Source organism: Pezoporus flaviventris, unplaced genomic scaffold (assembly GCF_033815535.1).
Source record: "Pezoporus flaviventris isolate CSIRO_AGI_PZ_B2104156 unplaced genomic scaffold, CSIRO_AGI_Pfla_v1 ptg000023l, whole genome shotgun sequence".
Classification (NCBI taxonomy): Eukaryota; Metazoa; Chordata; class Aves; order Psittaciformes; family Psittacidae; genus Pezoporus; species Pezoporus flaviventris.
This window is the reverse complement of record NW_026892571.1, coordinates 20055499-20077373: the sequence shown is the minus strand read 5'-3', so window position 1 is coordinate 20077373 and position 21875 is coordinate 20055499. Positions and strand designations below refer to the sequence as shown.

Genomic DNA, 21875 nt, shown 5'->3' with positions numbered 1-21875 from the left:
GAGCACCAGTTAGGCAGTCAGAGCACCAATTAGCCAATCAGAGCGCCAGTTAGCCAGTCAGAGCACCAGTTAGCCAGTCAGGCTTTTAGGATTCAGCGCGTCTGTTTGATTGGCAACGAGCCTTTTCGAGCTCAGCCAAAGAGAATGCTGCGTCTACGGTGCTGAAGGGTACTCAGTGTGTGGGGCTGTGATTGGCTGGGAGCGCTCCGGTGCAATGGCGGCAGCGGGGTTTTCTGGAGGCGACTTCTCGGACCTGCGGGAGATCAAGAAGCAGCTGTTGTGCGTGGCGGAGCGGAGTCGCGAGCGAGGGCTGCAGCACAGCGGCAAGTGGTGAGAGCCGCGCGGGCGGGCGCGCGGGCGCGCGCGCGGGCTCCGCTTCAACCGTTTTTCCCCTCGCAGGGCCTCCGAGCTCGCCTTTGCCTTGGATCCGCTGCCTTTGAGCGAGCTGCCGCCGCCGCCTGCGCTCACAGAGGTACGGCCGGAGCGGGCTGCTGCCGCCCCAAGAATCGGCACCCGCGGGCTAGCTGGGCAGGGCGGGCCGCCGCCGTGGGAGCGCTTTGAGGCTCGGGGGGGGGGGGACGGGACGGTGCGGTTGGTGCAGTGCTGCCCGTTGATCTTGCCTGCAGCACCGGGTTAAAACCGCGACCGCGATCACTTCAAAATCCCGCGCAGGAAGGAGGGGGCTCCGGGCGCTGGTGGTTGTGCAGAGCTTTGTTCCATAGCGGGGCAGACAGAGCTGAGCGTGCTTTCCCGGATGGGAGGTGTTCCGTTTGATGTGTGGCTGTCCTTATAACATGATTCTCTCTAAGCAAAGCTTGAAATTATGCTACTTAATTTTGGGGTTTATTTGTTTTTACCAAGGCCAAAATTTATTATAGTACAAATTACGTCGTGCCTTTAACTCGTGCTCTTTAGGATACTTTAGATTACAGAAGATAAAAATTGTATCTCTGTCCCTGTGTTCTTAGGTGTATAGGTGGGCTTTTAGGTACGTGCCTGTTTTGTCAAGTTATAGCAGTGTGACACGTCGCAAGTGCATTTCAGAGCACTTAATACTATTTGCTATGGAATTCCTAAGTAGGTTACTTACTGGTGGTTGTTCATACTTGCTGAATAGTCAATTCATGTCTTCTGGCACCTTGCCACAATTTGTTTTCTGGAGTTTCACTGTGTATTTTAGATGTTTCTAATTAGTCTGTTCATGTTATCTGAGATCTAGGAATCTGATCATGTGAGGGAATAGAGGTACTTTCCTGATTGTCCTCAAACCATCTTTGAGGATGAATAAACATTTTTAGCTTCCAGAGCGATTTCATTGATCTTTTGTAACCATGTAATTGTCCTAAAGCATGTCAGAGCTTCTGAGGTCTTACAGCTCTTCTGTGTCCCTGCAGGAGGATGCTCGTGATCTGGATGCCTACACGTTAGCCAAGTCTTACTTTGATCTAAAGGAATATGACAGGGCTGCCTATTTTCTACGGGGATGCAAGAGTCAGAAAGCTTACTTCTTGTATATGTACTCTAGATACCTGGTAAGACAGAAGGGAAGATCGCCTTTTCACACCAAATTCCTCTGCTGCCCACCCCTCTCTGGCATACCTTTTTTTTTTTTTTTTTCCCTTTTCTGTTCTGAATGAGCACCCAGAATTCCCAGTTACATGCCTGGGGGAAGCAGGATAGGACTGTTCTTTTTAGGACCATGGTGTTTGTGAAGGCTCAGTTTAAGTTCACGTGCTGCTGCTGGCATTGCAGTGGGCGTAAGGAATATACTGTTATGATGTAATTTTGGGTTTCCTCTCTTTTCCACAGTCAGGGGAAAAGAAGAAGGATGATGAAACAGTGGATAGTTTGGGTAAGTCTCTGGTGTCAAGAAACACAAGACAATATATTGAAGTTTCAGGTAATGCCTTTTCATGTAAATCACCTTATCTGTGTGGCTTTCCCCTCTCAGTTTTTTGATAATAAAACTGAAATAGTATAACATTTCTTTCATTCTTTCTCAATTCATTGGCTTAATACAGGTTACAGATTTTCATTTATTAGCTCTTCTGTTAAAGCAGATGATCAGATTAAGTGATTTTCTTCTAAAAAGAGGAAGCCTTCAGGTCATGTCACTGATGACTCTGAATATAGCCTGGACTTTGTGATTGCTGTGGTAGGACTCTGGATTGAAACCTAGTTGACTTTCTCTTCATGCAGGACCTCTGGAAAAAGGACAGGTGAAAAATGAAGCTCTACGAGAATTGCGAGTTGAGCTTAGCAAGAAACACAAGGCACGGGAATTGGATGGATTTGGCCTTTATCTGTAAGTGCATGCATTTGTAATATATTTAAATGAACTTATACTGAAAGAGGGTGGATTTAGATTAGATATTGGGAAGAATTTTCTTCCCTGTGAATGTGGTGAGGCACTGGCACAGGTTGCCCAGAGAAGCTATGGCTACCCCATCCCTGGCAATGTTCAAGGCCAGGTTGGACACAGGGGCTTGGAGCAAGCTGCTCTAGTGGAAAGGGTCTGTGCCTGTGGCAGGGGGTTGGAACTAGATGAGCTTCAGAGTTCCTTCCAACCCAAGCCCATCCATGATTCTGTTTGTGTGAACATGCAGTGTTGTGATTCTGATTAACTTGATAACTTTATTTACAGGTACGGTGTCGTGCTGAGGAAGCTGGACCTGGGGAAAGAAGCCATAGATGTGTTCGTTGAAGCTACCCATGTCTTACCTTTGCATTGGGGAGCCTGGCTGGAACTTTGCAACTTGATTACAGATAAAGAGATGGTAAAACTTGGGAGATATCAAGATGTGGTAACAAATTCCAGAGTTTAACACGATTCAGTAACCATTGATTCAGTTGCAACAAGATTGATATCAGCCACTGCTTTATTCTGTTAGACTATCAGGCAAAGCAATCCAAGATTGTAAATGATGTTGTTAAAGCCTCTTTTTCTTCAATTGCTTGTCATGCTGTAGTTTGAGAATCTTTATGCAGGCAGGGCTGATTTCCTTTCATTCACTCACAAAGTGGTTTAAGAAATGGCGCGTTCACATATTCTGAAGCATTTGTCAGCAGGCTTATTGCCCTGTCACATGAAGCACGTGGAGGAGATCCTCCTGAAGTACTTTTCTAAGATAACTTTGGTTTTCGTTTTGTTTTTCTTCCCTGAATCTGGTTCTAGTTCCACAGTTATTGAGCACTTTGGTGGCCTGGAAGGGTGTGTAGAATCCCTGCTTTTAAAACTAATATAGTAACATGGGTGTTCCCTTTGTAAAATACAATTCATCTCCTATGTGTTACTTTGTATGAAAGAACTGAACTTTGATATAAAACCAAAATAGGTTACTTTTCTTTGCACATGGGACTTTTTGACTCCTGGAATTCTTCAGTCAGTTCTGGCTGGTGGAATATTTAACAAAGTAGAGGTGGCACAGAAGAGATTGGTAAAAGGGAAATGTATTTTTGATGAGAGTATCTTCACTTAGGTTATCAAAAAACAGTGATATGATATTGATGCTCAAACGTGGGAAGAGCCTTTGAAGGACTTTGAATTTAATGGAAAAACAAGGCCAATGGCTGAATCGAAAGCCAGGTGCTGTCAGATTTGAGGACAATTTATTCACTTGTTAATCAAATGAAATAGCTTCAGTTATGCAGTTTCAGCAGTCATGTGGACAGATGCAGAGTGACTAAATAGAATTTTGTGGTCCATGTTGTACTGGTTTTTAGACTGAGTGTCTTAATGCTCCTTTTCTGTTTCAATATTGTTAACTTAGACATTATTTTGTCTTTCCTGTGGAAGAGCCTGATATTAATTCCTGGTCCTAATACTGATCTTTTGTAGCTGCTGTTATGGTATAAGAAAGCGGTTGCAGGAAAGCCTCCTACCTCAAGACCATCTGCTAAATTATGGGAGGGAAGATAACGGATTCTTTGCCTCAGGTGGTTCTTGGAATACTACTGATTGTCATCTCTTCCTCCTCTTCTTTGGTTCTCGCTAGTTGAAGTTCCTGTCGTTGCCAGATACATGGATGAAAGAGTTCTTTCTTGCACACATTTATACAGAGCTGCAGCTGATAGAGGAGGCTCTGCAGAAGTACCAGAGTCTCATTGATGCAGGATTTTCCAAAAGCACTTATATCATCTCTCAGATTGCAGTTGCCTACCACAATATCCGAGGTCAGTGACACTTACTAACCAGGAGGAATAAGCCTCTTAATGCCAACTTAGCATTTCTCGTTATTGTTCTGTGTCTGCTGTTCTTCAGATATTGACAAAGCTTTATCCATCTTTAATGAGCTAAGGAAACAAGATCCTTACAGGATAGAAAACATGGACACTTTCTCCAACTTGCTATATGTAAGGGTAAGCACTCTTTCTATTGTCTGTCCATAATGATGGTATCTTCAGAGATGTTTTAAACACTGGCAAAGCAGCTGGTGCTATCTAGCTTCTGAATATAGGCTTTTGACTTATGCTTTCTGCTTCACAGCTCCATGGACAGATACAGTGTGTACATTGCTAATTGCCTAGCTTATCTTTGAAACAGTAACATGTTGCTTTTCTAATCTCTCTTGTTTCTTTGTTTCACTAGAGCATGAAGCCTGAGTTGAGCTATCTGGCTCACAATCTCTGTGAGATAGACAAGTACCGTGTGGAGACCTGCTGTGTAATTGGTGAGAGCCAGCTCTTTCACATGTCTTGATTATGCTGTGTGCAAGCTGTGTGAGGAAAGCTTGTGGAAAATGGATTAAACAGCAAGGCTGTCAAAACTACTTTGTGAATGTGGACCAAATGACAAAGCACCCTTTTTCTTTGCTCTGCTCTGTAAGAACTGCTGTAGTTCTCTCAGTGCAGAAAGGAACTGAAGAAATCATTATGAAGACCAGTGTAGCTGATAATCCCTTTATAGTCTTGAAACTCCATGGAAATAATTGTGTGCCTGGACCAGAAAATTAATTTGTTAAGTGATGACATGAGTTTTAAGGACAAGGGGTTGGGATCTTGATTAATGCAACTGGAAAAGGATTGAGCAGAACACTGGAGAACAGACTGCTATTAGGTCTCTTGAGGTTTTAGTCACATCTGCCTTTAATGGGACTCTTTATAATTTAAGTTGGGAGGTGGTCGATCATACCTCTTCCATCTCTTTTCTACTTCCCTGTTGAGTTTTTTTGTTTGTGTGTTTGAGGTTTTTTGTTTGGTTTTATTTTTAAAATGTATTTAAATATTGTTACTTTTGCTTTAGGGAATTATTACAGTTTGCGTTCCCAGCATGAAAAAGCAGCCCTCTATTTCCAGAGGGCCTTGAAACTGAATCCTCGTTATCTGGGAGCATGGACTCTTATGGGACATGAGTATATGGAAATGAAGAACACATCTGCAGCTATCCAGGCTTATAGGTATCACTTGTGTACTGCACAAAATGGTGTGTGAATCTGCATACATAAGGATTGAAGTAATGTCTTTGTTATTTGGTAGCCTTTTGCTGAACTGTATCTTTGTATTTATTCTGACTGATTCATCTCCTTTGACAGACATGCAATAGAGGTGAACAAAAGGGACTACAGAGCATGGTATGGCTTGGGGCAAACCTACGAAATCCTGAAAATGCCATTTTACTGTCTTTATTACTACCGACGGGCCCACCAGCTCAGGTAAGGTTCCAAATGGACCCATGTTGCTACTAGCTAAGAAACTTGCATATAGGAACCAAGTTGGGGAAGGAAGAGTAACATCAATACTATGTGGCTTGTGCAGTCTCACTATTCCAAACCCTTTTAGTTGCATTAGTTAACAGTTAACAAAGGCTTTGTCAATTAAATGCTGAGGAATGCTGGTCAGGAGTGTAAGTGATGTTTTATATGAGAGGGGATGACAGGCACTGCTATGTCTAGATTTCCCCCACTACCCCATCCTGAGGTCAGCTTGTTGTCCATTAAGCTGCATTTAGGAATTGCTCTTTTACAGACCAAATGATTCTCGTATGCTGGTTGCTCTAGGAGAATGCTATGAGAAACTCAATCAGTTGGTGGAAGCTAAAAAGGTGAGTGAGAACTGATGTTTGGAGGAGGACGTTAGGATGTCTCCCAGGACACTAGGAGGAGTTATAGCACAATTGTGTGGCTGGTGCCACTGTAAATGCACTGGGCATGTTGCTAGGAGCTTATTGGAACAGTTTCTGTGGTGCTTACAATGGGATAAGTTCTGCTGCAATGTAACTAGAGCTGCTGATAAATAAAAAGGGTCCTCTACAGATGGCATGTGCCCCTTTGCTGGACAGCCATGTAGTTTTCTGTTTCTAACCTGCTTGCATGAGTCATGAGCTGGAGTCACTTTTGTGGTGTGCTTGACTGACTCTCCTTCCTCGGCAGTGCTATTGGAGAGCTTATGCTGTAGGAGATGTGGAGAAAATGGCACTGGTGAAACTAGCAAAGTGAGTATGTTTTGTCACTGAACTGTCAATACTATGTTAAATGCAACTTGCACTTTGATATCTAATGATACGATACGAAATGTAAAACGAGGAGCTGCTGTTAGGTGGTATTAGTAGCTCTGTAATAACTGCTATTGTTAGGTCTGTAGTGACTGCTAATTCTGTGTCCAGCTTTAGCTTCCAGTCCCTCTTGGGTTAACTAGAGAGAATCGTAGTGTGGGTTGGAAGGGACCCCTGAATCCTGAAGTGTTTTGATCAGGCAATTGTATTTGTTGTATTGAAACTTAAAGCAATCTCTGATAGTAGATGATGTGCAAAATTGTAGATTGATTTATGTTTTTATTATTATCTCCCTCCCCACATTATGTGGTTGTGACCCTGGGAGAGGGTTTAATGTGAAATAAATATGAACATTGTGACATCGCCACTAATATTTTGAGGGAGATAAAGTAACATAAAGTGTTAAAAATGAAGGGGAAGGAAAAGGGGAAGTAGAGGGTGAAGCTGCTCTACAAAGACTTCTGGGATATAGTGGGGGAAGAAGGAGCACTAAAGGAAATGTGATAGACTAAGCAAAGGTCCCTGCTTTGGTTGTCACTGCTTCTGGCAGTTAGTACCTGACTGGCTGCTTCCTGTTCATGTAAATGTTCTTAAACTGGGTCATCTGCTTCCATGAGGGGCAGTACCTGGTGCATGTCATGCAGATTCTGAAGGAAAAGACCTGGCTTTAGACTGAGTCAGAGCAAGTAGGTACTTTCTTGTAGACCAGGAAGGTCTTCAACAGTGCTGTCTTGTTCCAGTGGCCTGTTTTCTTCCTTTTCTAGGCTGCATGAACAGCTGAATGAATCTGAACAGGCAGCTCAGTGCTATATCAAATACATCCAGGATATCTATTCCTGTGGGGTAAGATGGTATCTTGGGAATAAAAGAAGTAAACATGGTATAGAGCTAGCCTGGAGGGCACTCACAGATGATGGGTTTTACCCCCCTCACTGCAGGAGATAGTGGAACACCTGGAGGTCAGCACTGCCTTCCGTTACCTGGCCCAGTACTACTTCAAGTGTAAGCTCTGGGATGAAGCCTCCGCTTGTGCTCAGAAGTGCTGTGCATTCAATGATGTGAGTAGTTGCTCAGTCTTAATCATAGAATGGTTTGGGTTGGAAAGGACCTTAAGATCATCCAGTTCCAACCCGCTGCTATGGGCAGGGACACTTCACACTAGACCATGTCACCTAAGGCTCTGTCCATCTTTGGTGTTTCTTTCTTAGGGGAACCATGACCTTGATTTTTTTTTTTTTTTTTTTTTTTTTTTTTTCTCCCCCGTGAGCAGAAGGGATCCTTTATTGAGTGAATGAGGGCTGTCTGCCATGCAGGTCATATCCTAAGTGGTGGTGCTGTATACCTGATCACTAATGCTGCTTATGACTGACTAAAGTCATGGAATGTGGTGTAGATAGTAAAATTGAACCATGTCTCATTGGTGTTTAATAAGTAGAAGAATTTGAGGCTCCATATGGCAGTCTTAAGACTACTGAAAATCTTGGTTTGAGGAGGTGGTTAAACGCTCACAGATTCCACATGCTGTGTAATGATGGTACTCACATAACTTTTTTTTTTCTCATTTTCTGTGTGTAGACAGTGCGTAGTTTATAATAGTGCTTATGTTTGTATGTGACTGATTCTGCGATGTTTATAAGTGTGCACTTGCAGACACTGGCCATGAGTGCAGGGTGCATGGCCTGTGCTTAGCAAAGCTGTCTGGAACTCTAGAGAATCTGAATTCAACTGATTTGAAACTTTTCCAATCCACTTTTTGCTGGAATATTTAGGCAGCTTCAGTGGTTGATGATGCCACTGTCTGAAATACCAAAGTGACATGCAAATTAGGTGGGTAAAGGGAGGAAAGGCTTTAAATTCCGTAACATTTTTAAATAGCAGAAGAAATTAGGATGGTTTTTATAGCTTGCAGAGATACAGAATGACAAAGTACTGTAACTTACACTGGTTACCTACTGAATTTGACCCAGAAACTACCCATCCATAGGTGTATTGTTTTGGTTTTTACAAATCCTTTTCAGACTAGAGAAGAAGGGAAGGCCCTGCTGCGGCAGATCTTACAGCTCCGCAACCAAGGAGAAACATCATCCGCAGATATTGCTGCTCCTTTTTTCCTCCCTGCGTCCCTGTCAGCAAACAACACTCCTACACGTCGTGTCTCTCCACTCAATCTGTCTTCTGTAACACCATGAGCAATGCTTATACTTCTGTGTGTTGAATGAGACCTTACAGATTTCTTTCCAGTGAAACCTGGACATTCATTATTGCCGCGAGGGTGAGGAGTTACTAGAGCTCACAGCTGAAGACGGATGCGCCCCACCAGACAAAGGTGCAGCCTATGTCAGAAGTGCCTGTGCTGAGACATGAGAACTGCTGTGCTTCTCACCTGGTCATTCCAGTCAGAGGGCAGAATGTTTCCATGTGCAGGACCACTCCTAACTGAGGGACCAGAAAAAACTTGTCTGCTTGAGTTAAAATGTATTTGAAGTTTGGTTCTGCTGTGTTACCTCTAGTCTTTACTGAACTTCTTTGGATGACCTTTTGGTGGTATCATTGCCATCTATGTTGGGAACTGTTGCCTGCCTACTTAATGACTTTTAATTGTCTTGAACTACACAGATGTTTCACTGAAGCAGTAGATATGGGCACTTAGGTATAGTGCCATGTCTATGTGTCAGTACTGACAGATGTCAGAGGAATTCCAAGTAGCTGTAGGTGACAGCTGCTTGTCTTTCTGTCTGTGGATCTGACATACTTTGGCTTTCAGTAGAAAAGCAGCCACTGGGATAACACCATTAAAAACTAATGGTTAAATTACTGTCCTTGGGCTTTCATGTGTACTGTTGCAAATGAAACTGAATGAGCTGTAAGGGACCACTTTGTTCCGGATCGCCGCATCTTGTGAACAGGATGTTATATGGGATTCCTCCCCTCCAGTGCTGCTGTTTGTCCCTGCTCACGCAGTTTAAATTGTGCACTACAGCCATGACCATAAATTAACAACTACCATAAACAAGAGTACAGTGCTCTTAGATGTCTTTGCTTAAAACAGAAACTGCAGAACTGGCCTGATCATGTTTCCGCTTGCTTAAAGTCTGCTAGTGGAACATACATACATGCTTACAGTGACTTGAGTACATGCTCATATTCTTCAGTCTCTCCATTCTCTGCCCATGACCTTTTTCCATGTCTAGACCTTGGGTGTGTTGTGCAGTCAATCCTGAACCTAGGGTATGTATAGATTTGGGGTTTCTCTTGTGTGCTTGCTATTGGAACATGCATGTGTACACAGAGTTAGGAGCACAATAACATAGAAAACAAGCAGTAATACTTAATCAATAAAAGCATGGCAAGTGGTCTCAGCCAGACAAGGGTTACTGAGCAGCAACCTGTGAATATGCAGCTTCTCTGTCTGCCCCTTCCCATCAACATCCTCATTCCCTGCCTCCCCGCACTTTTCCCATGCTTGAGCCTCCCTGACCCGTCTTTTCCCCTCCCACAGGGTCTGTGTTTATTCTCCTGGCATCTGATGATGCATCTTGCAGGTCCTGCAAGGTGGTCCTGCAATCCCTCTCCCACATCATGAAGTAAATTTGCTCTTGCTTGTAAGACCCTTCCTTGTAACCAACCGTGATCCTGTATTTTGTAGAGGCAGTGAAGGCCAGAGGTTAATAACACTGCTGCCTTTGACTTGAATTGTCTTGCTCACTGATGCTTGGTACCCCTCAGATGAGGACAGTGTTATGTTTGGGCTTCATCTGCCTGAAGGGAATGGGACTTTGTAACAGTTTGGGATATCAGTTTAATGTGCGACTTCAGAGGACTTCAGCCAAATATCTCGGTGCTATTCAGTTACAACTTGTAAGCTTGATACAACCTGGAGGTCTTTTAAAAAGTACCTGAGGCTTGTATACATTTTGGGTAATGAATAGCCACCTATGAATATATTGATATGCTATTAATAATCTGCAGTTATGGATAATCTGCAGGTGTTCATGCTAAACAAGCTCCAGTTCCCACAGAGCTATCCAGTAGTGGAATCTCCCACTGAGTTTTATAATTGTCTGAAGATTTCCATAGGGGGAAATAGTCCATGTCTCAGTTGAATGTTTTGTAATGAAGATTGTCCAAACCGTGGTGCTTGTAAAGGTCCTATGTTAAATACAGATGTCAGTGTGGGAGGCTGCCAGTAGGGATTAACTGTGTTCACCATCTCTGAACCGTGGAATGGCACTGATCTGGTACAATGCACTTTGCCTGCTGGGTTTCAAAGGTGGGACAACCAGTGAAACCTGGTTTCCCCTGATGTGGAGGATACTTATTCCAGATACACCGAATTTAAATACCTGTAAAAGATGCAGTAGGGTTGTCAAAGTTGTGTTATGAAGACTGTGAGGTCACCATTTTGTGTCCCTTACCTCTGGCTTAGATAACGCACTTGGTGCCAAGTTCAAAGATGTGTGTGATGGACATGTACTGATGGGCGTCTCTGCTATGGAAGCTCTGGAAGTGTGGCAGTGCCTGCTGGTAATGACATCCATTATACAAGGTGGGAGTGATTTTTTTTTTTTTATTTTTTATTTTTTTTTAAGAACAAGGAGCAAACTGCACATAAGTAGAGGTTACCTACTGTCCTAAAACTGAGGATGCAATGGGACCTCATTTTTTTTAATATTGCCTGCTAGTATATTTAAAACTACAAGCAGTCTATTAGCTTTTTAGTATCCTATCGTATATAAATGTCACATCTTGCTATATATATCAGAGACCTTAAAGCTCAGTAATGACAATTGATGATCAATCCTTATGCCACACAAACAGCAAGTTCTTACAATGTAAATTAAACAACTTGTGCAGCAAAATAAATCTGCTAGTTTTGTCTTTCTCTTCTGCTAAAACAAAAAAGCTTTCTATGTAGGATAAATAATCATTAGAATGCTATGAAAGAATTCTAATACTTGAGGCATTGAAGAACAACTTTCAAACTCTATGCTTTCTAGGAACAATCAGTCTTACAGAGAACTATTAACACTTTAAAAGAGATGCTGGTTTTTACATCAGCCACATTTACCAGTTAAAATTGTGCATCATGAGATTAAATTTTGGAAACAAATTGATTTCTAGACAGATATTTGTCCTTTAGTACTGATTTATGGAGCCTTCTTTCTGTCCTGGTTCTGTCTGAGTTTATCCTTCTTCAGTCATAGTTCATTGCTAATCTCTCCTAGAGTCTTTCTGTATTTGTGCTTGAAAGGACATCACTGAAATCAACAATGCTACTAATAGGTCCAACTACTTCTCTTGAAGCTATCGTCCTTTGGAGATCACCCTGTAAAATAAACCAAAAAGACCCATTATGGTTACATTTTTGGAACACTTTTCTAAAGCTTTAACTGCTATTAGTGCAATTGCTTATTCCAAGATTGGTATAGTCTTTCTTTCAGTATTTCTACCTAGTAAGATGCAGGACTTTGTTTCCAGAACTACAACTGACCCTTGCTGTTTCCTGGGCTATTTACCAGGGGTTTCACTGACATATTGATGTGTTACATGATTTTCTACGTTCCTTTCTTTGCAGTTTAGGAGCTTGCCAGATTTACTGTCCTGAAGTTGTGGCCTAGATGGATTGCCATCTCTGACGTTTATTAGTGTATTTAGCCACTGATCCGTTAATATTTTTTGCTACCATTTGCTGTCAGTCCACCATTGCTAAAGTGTTCTTGTTTCTCAGCCAGCAGTTATTACCATGTGAGGAGACATTCTGCAATAAAGGAACAGAACAGAGAGTGAGCTTGGTATAGGCAGGAGGTGGGGCAAGATCCTTCAGCTGTCAGAACTTCTGAATGTTAGGTCGACAGCTCCTCTATTCTCTTCTGCTTGAGACCTGTAGTAACCAAAGCCAGTCTTTTTCCTACATATGGTTAGGAAAGGATTCTTGGTTGTAAGCAAGTATCCCTTTTCTGCTACTTCTGTCTGTAGATGTGGACCTGTTCCAGTGCCATAAACATGAATTTGTCCATATTCTGATTTACTTTTGCTCAAGACTTCACTTTGGAATTTGCCTGGCTGTACCCTCCAAATGTTGTTTCAGTGGTGCTGAGATACCTGCAACAGAAATACATAGCTGGAAAAATCTGTTTCTCCCCTGTACACTCAGGCTGCAGAGTTAAACTAGTTTTCTTGAGAAAGCAAACTCTGTGCCTGCAATCCCAGAGCACTTGTGCCACATTATATGTCTTAGTGTTCTTCAGAGTTGTTTTTTCCCTATTCAGTATATTTCAGACCTTCCATTTCTCGTGTGCAGAGCTATGCAATCGGTAACCAAAACATGCAAAAGAAAACATTTAGGCTAGATGTATACAGATCACAGCAGTCGTTAAAAAACAGAACTTTGTTTTACTTGGGCATTGAAGCTTTTTTCAATCGCTCAACCACTAGATCCTGAGGGGAGGCTCTGATGGAATTCAGTGTTCAGGATGGATGACTGAAAATTCAGCCTTTGCTGCTAGTTTTGTTCTGATTTTGTCACTCGTGAGGGAAATACATTATGAAATTGAGATAATCTACAACTCCAGTACTAAACTATCTTTTATTCTGTAAATGTTTGGGTTGGGGTTTTTTGTTTGTTTGTGTTCTTTTTCTTTCTTTGCTTTTTGTTTTCCTGCATGTTGCTGTGGTTAGAAAAAAGCCTAAGACCTAAACCCACATTTGTTATCGGTTCGTCCACAACCAGGGGAGTCTGTTTTTGCAGAAATCGTACACCTTGTCAGCTCTAACAGCAATCCTTATCTCCGTGAAGGGCCAAAAGGGTCATGACTGCAATTCTTGACGTGTTTATTCTTGTCAGCCTACCGCCCTCTTCTAGGGATGTCGCTGCAGTCGGTAAGGGATGGGGATGAGGGAGCTTACGAGGAGCGTGAAGAGCAGGACCCTGTGGCCATTGCTCGCCTGACACCTCGCCGGCAGAAGTGCGACTGCTCTTGCAGGTCCCTGAGGGGTATAAACAGCTCCGATTCACTCGGTCCGGTCTAGAGCTTGTTTCCCAGAACGCCCTTGCGTTGAGGCTCACGGCCTCACAAGTCGCCCCCCGCCTTGCCGACGGCTCGTTCTCTGGGGGCCGCTGTGTCTGCCTGCAGTACCCTCCCCGCGGCCTGCACAGGTGCTCGAGGCAGGGAGCGCTCCGAAGCCGCGCCGGGCCCCCTTCAGCACCGCTCGGAGCCCTCACACGGCCCCTCCGCCGCACGGGCACTTGCGGCCGCAGCGAGCCCTGCTCGTCCTGCGGCTCCCCTCGCCGCCGCCATCCGCCGCGGCGTTGCCATGGCGGCCGGGAGCGCGGCTCTGCGGCGGCGGGGCGGGGCCTGCCGCAGACCCCGGCCCGGCAGCGCAGGCCTCAGCCGCGGGGAGGCGGCGGGGCGGGCGCCCGCCGTCAGCGTCGGCGCGCAGGAGTCCGGCGGGGCCGGTGCTGGGCGCTGGAGCCGTCGCGGCAGCGGGAAGATGGATGAGCTGCGTTCGTCCCTCGCCGCTCGGCATCCTCCTCTGGCCGCGGCACGGTGAGCGGCGGCAGCCGGGAGGGTCGCTCGGGCCCTGCGGTCGGCGGAACAATGACTTCGGCCTGCTGCGGGGGACCGGGGATGGGGCTCGGGCGGTGGCGCGGGGCGTGGGGTCGGTGGGGGAGAGGGTGCAGGTGAGGTGAAGATGGAGGTGATGGAGTGGAGGAGAGACAAGCTGGAGCCGGTGATGGGGATGATGGTGGGGATGGAGAGGTGTGGCAGACAGCCTGCGTGCCTCAGCCTCCCTCCGGTCACGCACCATTGTGCCCGGTTGGCCATTGTCTTGCCTCCCCGTGCGGGGGGCAGGTGCGCTGTCCGGTACGAGGGAGGGTTTCCAGGGCCAAGCGTGCCGTGAGCAGAGCCCGCAGCCGGGGAGGTCAGGCTGGGCCCGGTGCGGTGGCGGGGGAAGGGGGGGGGGGGGGGGGGGAAGAGCCGCTCCAGGGGTGTGCCCCCGGTTTATTTTTACCCGCGGTGCATCTCTGCCCGGCCCTTTATGCGCGCAGCCTCGCGCAGTGCTCCTTGCCGAGCACGTACCTGTGGAAATGCGCTGCGTGCCAGGCCGGGGGGGCTGTGGCTGTGTGTGCAGACATCCCCTCTTGCAAATGCAGACCCGCAAGATGCATGTCTTTGTACGTGCAGCACATGCCTCTTCTCACAGCCGTTAAGTGCTGAGACGCCGCTCAGGCAGCTGTGCGATTCGAATTTCTGGATTGCTATCCTCAGTTTCATCATGGCCACTCAGGGCAGATCTTGATCCTGTGTTTGAGCTGTCGTATGGCACTGAATGCTCATTTGTCATCTGTGTCTAGTTTTTGCTGTGAATGCAAACATGCAAAAGATGCTGAGTGTACCTTGTAGGCTGGAAACATAGAGAAGTACGTATTTTAAAAGCTTAATTTGGATTCTTGTAAGGAAAAAAATGCATGAGATGCATTTTTTAAAAAACATTTGCATTCTGATGCTGCCCTATGCATCACTGTAAGGTGACACATTGGAGTCCCATTCTCAGTGCCTCTGATTTGCTGGGTCAGATTTTGCACTGGTGTGAACACCATGCCTGGTCTAGCAGCCTGGCTGGCCTATCGGGAGAATGTTTTGTCCCTTTTCAGGCAATAATGTTAGGCTTATTGCTTCTACTCTGGCTCAGGTTTTGTTTCTGTTGATCTGGCCTGCTGCTCTACATATGAATTTCAAATCTAGGCCTACTGTGCTGTAAAAGCTAGCTTTGCTGGCACTTGACCAGGTTCAGATTGGTGCTTGAGTGAGGTGAATATCTAGTGATTCTAAGAGGTTCTCTGGGAATAGTTATGATATTGGTGCAGTCTGAGGGTGGCTAGCTGGTAATTGTTGAAGAGGGCATAAGGCATAAGTGTTCTAGAAGTAGTTCCATAGCAAACAAAAGACACCATGGGTATCTCAATACAAGAAGCACATCACAGTGTGTCCAGAGGAGGATAACCAAGATGGTGGAAGGTCTTCAAGGCAAGACTTGGGAGGGATGACTAAGGTTGCTTGGTTTCTTCATCCCAGAGAAGAGAAGACTGAGGGTAACCCCATCACAGTCTACACCTTCTCAAGGGGGGGCAGCAGAGGGAGAGGTGCTGATCTCCTCTCCCTGGTGACCAGGGAATGGAATGAACCTGTGTCAGAGGAAGTTCAGGTTGGACATTAAGAAAAGGTTCTTCACTGAGAAAGCTGACAGTTCCTGGAAGAGGCTCCCCAGGGAACTGGTCATGGCACCAAGCCTGTCAGAGTTCGGGAGCAACCTGGGTGATGCTCTTAGTCATACGGCTTACTGTTAGGTAGTCCTGCAAGTAGTAGGGAGTTGGACTTAATGATCCGTATGGGTCCCTTCCAACTTGAGATAGTTCTGTGATTCTAATCAAGTTAATGGGGTTGCAGCCAGCTCTACCCTAGCTTCCAGTGTGAGCAAAATCCCAAGGAAGAGCCTCAGGGAGGAAAGGCTGGAAAGTTTCTGTTGCGGTTTCCATAGGAGAAGGTGGCTGCCAGGAGCTGTTGCTGTGATTGCCCCTTTGGCCTTGGCCTTGGCTCAGAACTGTGGCCATGTGGTGGACTGCTGGGATTCTCTGGCTGTCAGCAGAGCTCTTAGCTGGAAGGACCAGGCTGACAGTGACAGATGTTGCAACCTTTCTGACCTGTGGATCTTGGACTGACTGTTCTGCTGGTGCTTCAAGGTAGAGAAACACAGCCCTCGTCTTGGAGATGAACTCGAGCAGGGTATTTCCAGAGTCCACCCCAAGCTTAATTTCAGGCTCTGTGGTACCGTAAGTGCTAATGCGCTGCCTCAGCCTCCCTTATAATAACCTCATCCCTGTCACCTATCGGTGCTTCTGATAATTCCTCCACTTCCAGAGGCCGTTCTCAGCTAAATAATCTTCTGAATAAGATCCTCTGTATCCTACTTACTCGGAATTGAACATAAGGTACAGCTAAAATATGGTTGTGTGTTAAGGAGGTGATTGGCTGTTGTAATGTGTAAATGTATGCAGGGTTCTGACAAATATTTTATTATCAAGACCTTAATGTAGCTGGAAACATGCTGCATAATTTCTCTGTCATTATGAAGGATAAATGACCTCAAGGTATTCAAGTCAGGAAAATGCTGTGAAACATAACTGTCAAAATGATGCCCAGAATAATTTTAAATTCTGATTTATATTCATCCATTTAACAGGCAGTTGATGTTGTGTTTTATAATTTATAAAATAGTCCTCCACCTGAGAAAAAGGCATGGCGATAGATTCTCAGGTGTACCTCAAGCAGTTGAAATCTGAGTAGTTTGTTAATTCTAACTTCTTTTTATCTCTTCTCTTTAACCAAATTTTGGGAGACTGATGAGGCTTATAACTTGGCTTTCACTACTGAGTTATGGCCATTTTTCATCATGGTCAATATTTGAGCTTTCTGTTTGCTTTGTGTAGTTGTGAGGCAGTGAAATAGTCCTTAGCAGGTACCTGAATTTTGGATCACTTTCTAGAGTCAGTCATTCTTTGTATCTTTTGGGTTTCATCAGATTTCTCTTTAATCTTTGTGCATGGCAATGCAATATCTGGATTACAAGACTGCAGAGCAAATGTTTTTGTTTTAAAAACCAATTATTTTACTCAAGTTACAAGGGCATGTTTGCATTATGTGTTTCCAAATCAACAGCTTGCTCTAATTCGCAGCAGGTAACCTCTTCAGAGCTCCTGTATAAACCTGTATCACTTGAAGATCTGGTCTTTGCCAAATTATAAGAAATTTATCCTCCCATCCTCAGAGGTGGGCTCTCTTTATAGTAATCATCTACATCTGTGCAAAGCATCTGTGCAATTCTCTGTGTCATCAGCTCTCAATATCCTGAATCCAAGAGGGCAGAAAAATTTTAATTTAAGTAGTACTTCTAGTTTTTGTCTTTAAGGCCTATTTGAATTTCTCCTTTGAAATACAAGGACGAGAAATCTTTGTGCCAGGAGGTGGGGCTCTAAATAGAAAATTCAACAGAATGTTGGAAGGGTCTAGCACTGAAGGCTGTCAAGTTAAATGTGCACAAATGCAGCTTCTTTGTAAATGAAAGAAAACCAGTCTGGATTGCAGTGTGCAATTTGATTCTAAAACGTCTGATGAACTTTAAAGGAAAAATAATGATATGAGCGCTTTCAGGAATGCAGGCTTTCCATTCATCTCACTAAAATCTGTGGGGCTGTAGGATTTGCTTGACATGCATTTGGATCACTGGTGGGTAGCTGAGAAACTGTCACCCGTGCTGGAAACTTTAGGACCTGTGTTTTATTTGGAAGACGACATCTGGAGATGACAGCAAGTTCTTGATGTTCAGCAGTCTGAATCAGTGGCTGTCAGGAGAGAAGCAAAGTGAACTGGTCTGTGTGACTGTCCACATAGCATAGTTAAATAAGGAAGAGACAAATGAGCACAGCAAACATTTTAGTGCAGAGCTGCGTAGTTAAGAGTTTATTAAACACCAACAAACAAGGAGTACAAATGAAGACTGGAGGAGCCACAGTTCTGTTTCTAACCTTGAATGAAATGTAACTCTGGTGAATAGTAAAGCAAACTGATGTACCTGAGAAAGAAAATTGTTTAGATAGAAGAGCTGCTATGGTATGCCAGGTGTTCTTTTGAGTTAATGATAATGCAAAGTATAACATTATCTCAGATTATTTTATCAAAAATAACAAAACTAATTGTTTGAATTAATTGAGAACAGCTGATGCTAAAGGCATGTTGTCTGCCATTGTCACTTTATGCATTCCTCCCATCTCAAGTAAGGAGGAGGCAACATCTCACAGTTACCATTTAACACCTATACTCCATTTGTCAAGCTATTTGTTGAGTTTTGTTAAAATTGTTTATTGTAATATTCTTTTAAGTGTTTAGGGGAAAGACTTTGTTAAACCTTGCATTGCATGGACTGTAAACAGAAGGTCTAAGTAACATAGAAATTAAAACTGAGAAGAAGAAGAAGAGACAACAGCTGTTGAAAACTGGACTGAGGTCCCAGGTGGTTTAGGGTAATCAATAGTGAGCAAGTAAATAAAGTTGGAAGAAATTGTGGAGGGAGAGCTTCTGGCTTGTTTGGTTTTTTACATGTGCACTGGTTTGCTAAAATTCACTAAGTTGGGTTTTTTAAATGGATGCAGAATATTTATGTCTGTGGTGCATGCAAAATTGTTGAAACTTTTAATGCTACAGGTAATAGAAACTGAAATTGCTATTGTTCTGTTTTGCATGTATTTGGGGCAGGCTTGATTTACAAATATTTTAGTGATTAATTTTAAAAAGATTTAAGATCGTATTAATACATAATATACACTTACATTTCCATGAACATGAATGTTACTTTTGTTCTTGAGGTTCTGTAATTTGTAGATAAGTCCTTGGGCTTTTTTTTATGCTGTATGTATTTGTACTTAATATTCAAGGTTCTGCAAACTGCTCTAATCTGCCTCTGTGCAGTGGTGAGGAACAAAATGAGGTGCAGTCATTTTTGGAGAATCAGCTGGGAGAATTTGCTTTAATTCAATACAACCCTTATTAATATCCCCTTCTCATATCTGATGGGAAATTATAATCAATCTCAGATGAACAAAGAGTATATGGGGACTGTTGCACTTGACGAACATTGAGTAATCTATGGCTGAAAGAACAATTGTGCTGATTACTATTTGGTAGGAAAAGGTTGCACTAATTCATTTGGAAGTGCTTTTTAAGAGTGAACCTGTAAGTTTAGAGTGTGTCCAGTAAGTGTTCCAGAGGCACAGCTGATAGCTAATCAACATCTGTGCATATTCAGTGGTAAGTCTTACTGACCTAGTGGTTGGTATTCAGCCCATGTTTGCCAGGTTCTGTGCTAACAGATCCCTTTTGAATTGTGTCACGTATTTCTTTGTGGGTCACAGCATGACCTACATGTTGCCGTTTTCTTGGAATGTGCAGTCAGTGTTAGTGATCTGTGTGGCAGTCCGTGTGAGGTGAACTCAAGGAAGACATAAGCATTGTCCTGGGAAATTGATTTGAAATTATATAGTATATCTGAAAGCCTGTGAAAGTCTCTCTGAGATTACCATAAAATGTTTTTCTGGTTTCAGATGCAGCCTTAATGGCAATCTGTGTGTTCAGGGCACTACGCTGCGTGTCTTAGAAGTGAAACCTTTTAATGTTTTGGGATTTTGTCATGTCATGTACGAACCAGCATCTCAGCTGTGTTTAATGGGTGGTGTTTCATGCTTGCCCTTTTTCTCTCTGAGAATCCAACCCATCACCCGCTGACGTGGGAGGAGAATGCTGCTCTCCTGATCAATACTAGCTGATGCTTCCATTTTTAAATCAGCACAGTTCAGCTGAAAGTCATCCTGTGAATGTCAGGGCTAGTTTTTAAGTAGTAAACTGTAAGTATAAATTCTACATTTAACACGAGTTTCACTTTATGCTTGATTATTTATTTGTTCTTCCCATGCTGAGTAGAGCTGTTTAAGTCAGTGTGTGTGGTGTTATATAGTATGTTTTCATTGTATTTATTTTGTTGAGAGGACAGGGAATGACAGTTACTTGTCACTCAGCTGATCAATGTCATTGATGGAAAAGAAGATCTCTAATGTTATCTGATGTCCGGTTTCAGCTGAAAAGCTGATGTGAAGGCACAAACTGTAATTCATGGTGGCTTAGTTTTTGTTGAACTTCCCTGGTAATGGCAACACTGAGGTTCTTTTCCCAGAAAATAGAAGGAAAGGGCAAGAGGAATACAGGACAAGGGAAATCAGAGCAATATGTACATGAGGTTCTGCGGGGCATTGATAGTGGGATAAGAAAATACACGTTTTCAAGTTATATTGAGCTGCAAGCTAAGAAACTTGTGTAGCTTGCAAGAAGGTGGTGATCTGGTTGGAAGCCGTCCAGAAAAGAAAGCTATTCCTTGTAGAGATCTGCATTGTTAGAAGTGAACATGGGAGGCCAGAAAGCAAATTTTTCTTACTCTGGCATCAGTATCTACCTTCATTGGCTATAGCAGGAGCTGAGCTAAAAATGGCAGAAACTGTCACAAGTTAACCCTCTTACTTTAAATAGAGAAACTACTTAAATATCTGTCAGTCTTTAGTAGTAAACATAAAATATCCTTCTCTGATACCGTAAGACAATAGAAGGAAAGAAAAGGAAAGGTTTCCAGCAGAAAGGTCAGGGAATGAGCTTTCCCTCTCTGCTTGTTTTCTTGTTTATATGCATTGCAGTTAAAGATGGTTCTGCTGGCTTGTTGAAATCAAAACGAGAGAAAAGAGAGCCTGATACTATAAACTCTGGGAACTGCAATGTTTCCCTTTCATGCTGTCTGTGTTGTCTCTGGCAATGGTTGAGTGTGACCATACTTGCATAAAATGCACTTACAAAAACATGTTTTTACTAAACCAAGAATGGGCCTTGAATAATGCTCGAAGTGCAAAACTACTGAAATGTTGTCTTAGACCCCCAGTTTGCAATGAGCTGAGCAGGTTGATAGAGTTCATCCCTTTCCCAACAATCCTGCCATTCTTAAATAGTGTGTCTAATCTGTGTCCATGCGCATCTCGTGCTGAAAAATAGCCATTCTGGAAAATTTCCATTTCCTTTCAGGATAGGGCAGGATTTCGTGTTTTCATTGGTAGTGTTCTTGTGCATGTGCATCACATTATGGCAACTTCTAGGGAAATAACTGTATGAAAAAGAAACAGATGGTATTTTAGCCACAGAATACTAGAATATTGGTTTAACAAATCTCAGCTTTGATGCGGGTAACGATAATTCTTCTGTCCCCTTTTGATGGTTTCCATGGAACCTCCAGTAACTTGGATAGGGTTTTTTGGTTCATGTCGAGAGAGGTTCAGGTCAAGAGAGGTCCTCCTTCCCCTCTACTCTGCCCTGGTGAGACCCCATCTGGAATATTGTGTCCAGTTCTGGGCCCCTCAGTTCAAGAAGGACAGGGAGCTGCTGGAGAGAGTCCAGCGCAGGGCAACAAAGATGATTAAGGGAGTGGAGCATCTCCCTTATGAGGAAAGACTGAGGGAGCTGGGTCTCTATAGTTTGGAGAAGAGGAGACTGAGGGGTGACCTTGTAAGTGTCTATAAATATATAAAGGGGGAGTGTTACGAGGATGGAGCCAGGCTCTACTCAGTGGCAAACAATGATAGGACAAGGGGTAATGGGTACAAACTGGAACACAAGAGGTTCCACTTAAACTTGAGAAGAAACTTCTTCTCAGTGAGGGTGACGGAACACTGGAACAGGCTGCCCAGGGAGGTTGTGGAGTCTCCTTCCCTGGAGACATTCAAAACCCGCCTGGACACATT

General features: G+C 43.7%; 2 protein-coding genes across 5 annotated transcripts in view; both read left to right on the top strand.

Annotated features, from left to right (window-relative positions):
• Nucleotides 1–144: 144 nt before the first annotated feature.
• Nucleotides 145–9309, top strand: CDC23 (cell division cycle 23). Of its 2 annotated transcripts, none has more exons than XM_061457167.1 (16): nucleotides 145–327; nucleotides 400–472; nucleotides 1395–1532; nucleotides 1810–1852; nucleotides 2200–2305; nucleotides 2645–2777; nucleotides 3996–4173; nucleotides 4262–4359; nucleotides 4589–4670; nucleotides 5243–5396; nucleotides 5532–5651; nucleotides 5965–6040; nucleotides 6369–6430; nucleotides 7255–7333; nucleotides 7429–7548; nucleotides 8509–9309. In XM_061457167.1, exons 1-16 carry the CDS (start codon nucleotides 215–217, stop codon nucleotides 8677–8679), a joined length of 1746 nt encoding a protein of 581 aa, XP_061313151.1. In that variant the 5' UTR covers nucleotides 145–214; the 3' UTR covers nucleotides 8680–9309. The 2 variants fall into 2 exon arrangements, with proteins under 2 accessions (XP_061313151.1, XP_061313150.1); XM_061457166.1 differs by having other exon boundaries at nucleotides 146–330.
• A 4560-nt stretch (nucleotides 9310–13869) lies between these two features.
• Nucleotides 13870–21875, top strand: part of JAKMIP2 (janus kinase and microtubule interacting protein 2) — a 47062-nt gene continuing 39056 nt past the window's right edge. For 2 of the 3 annotated variants that reach the window (XM_061457170.1, XM_061457173.1), the window contains exon 1: nucleotides 13870–14037. The gene's annotated coding sequence lies outside the window, so the exon portion shown is untranslated. Of the gene's footprint in view, nucleotides 14038–18611; nucleotides 18751–21875 lie in introns of those variants that run through there. The other variant, XM_061457171.1, reaches the window with a different exon arrangement.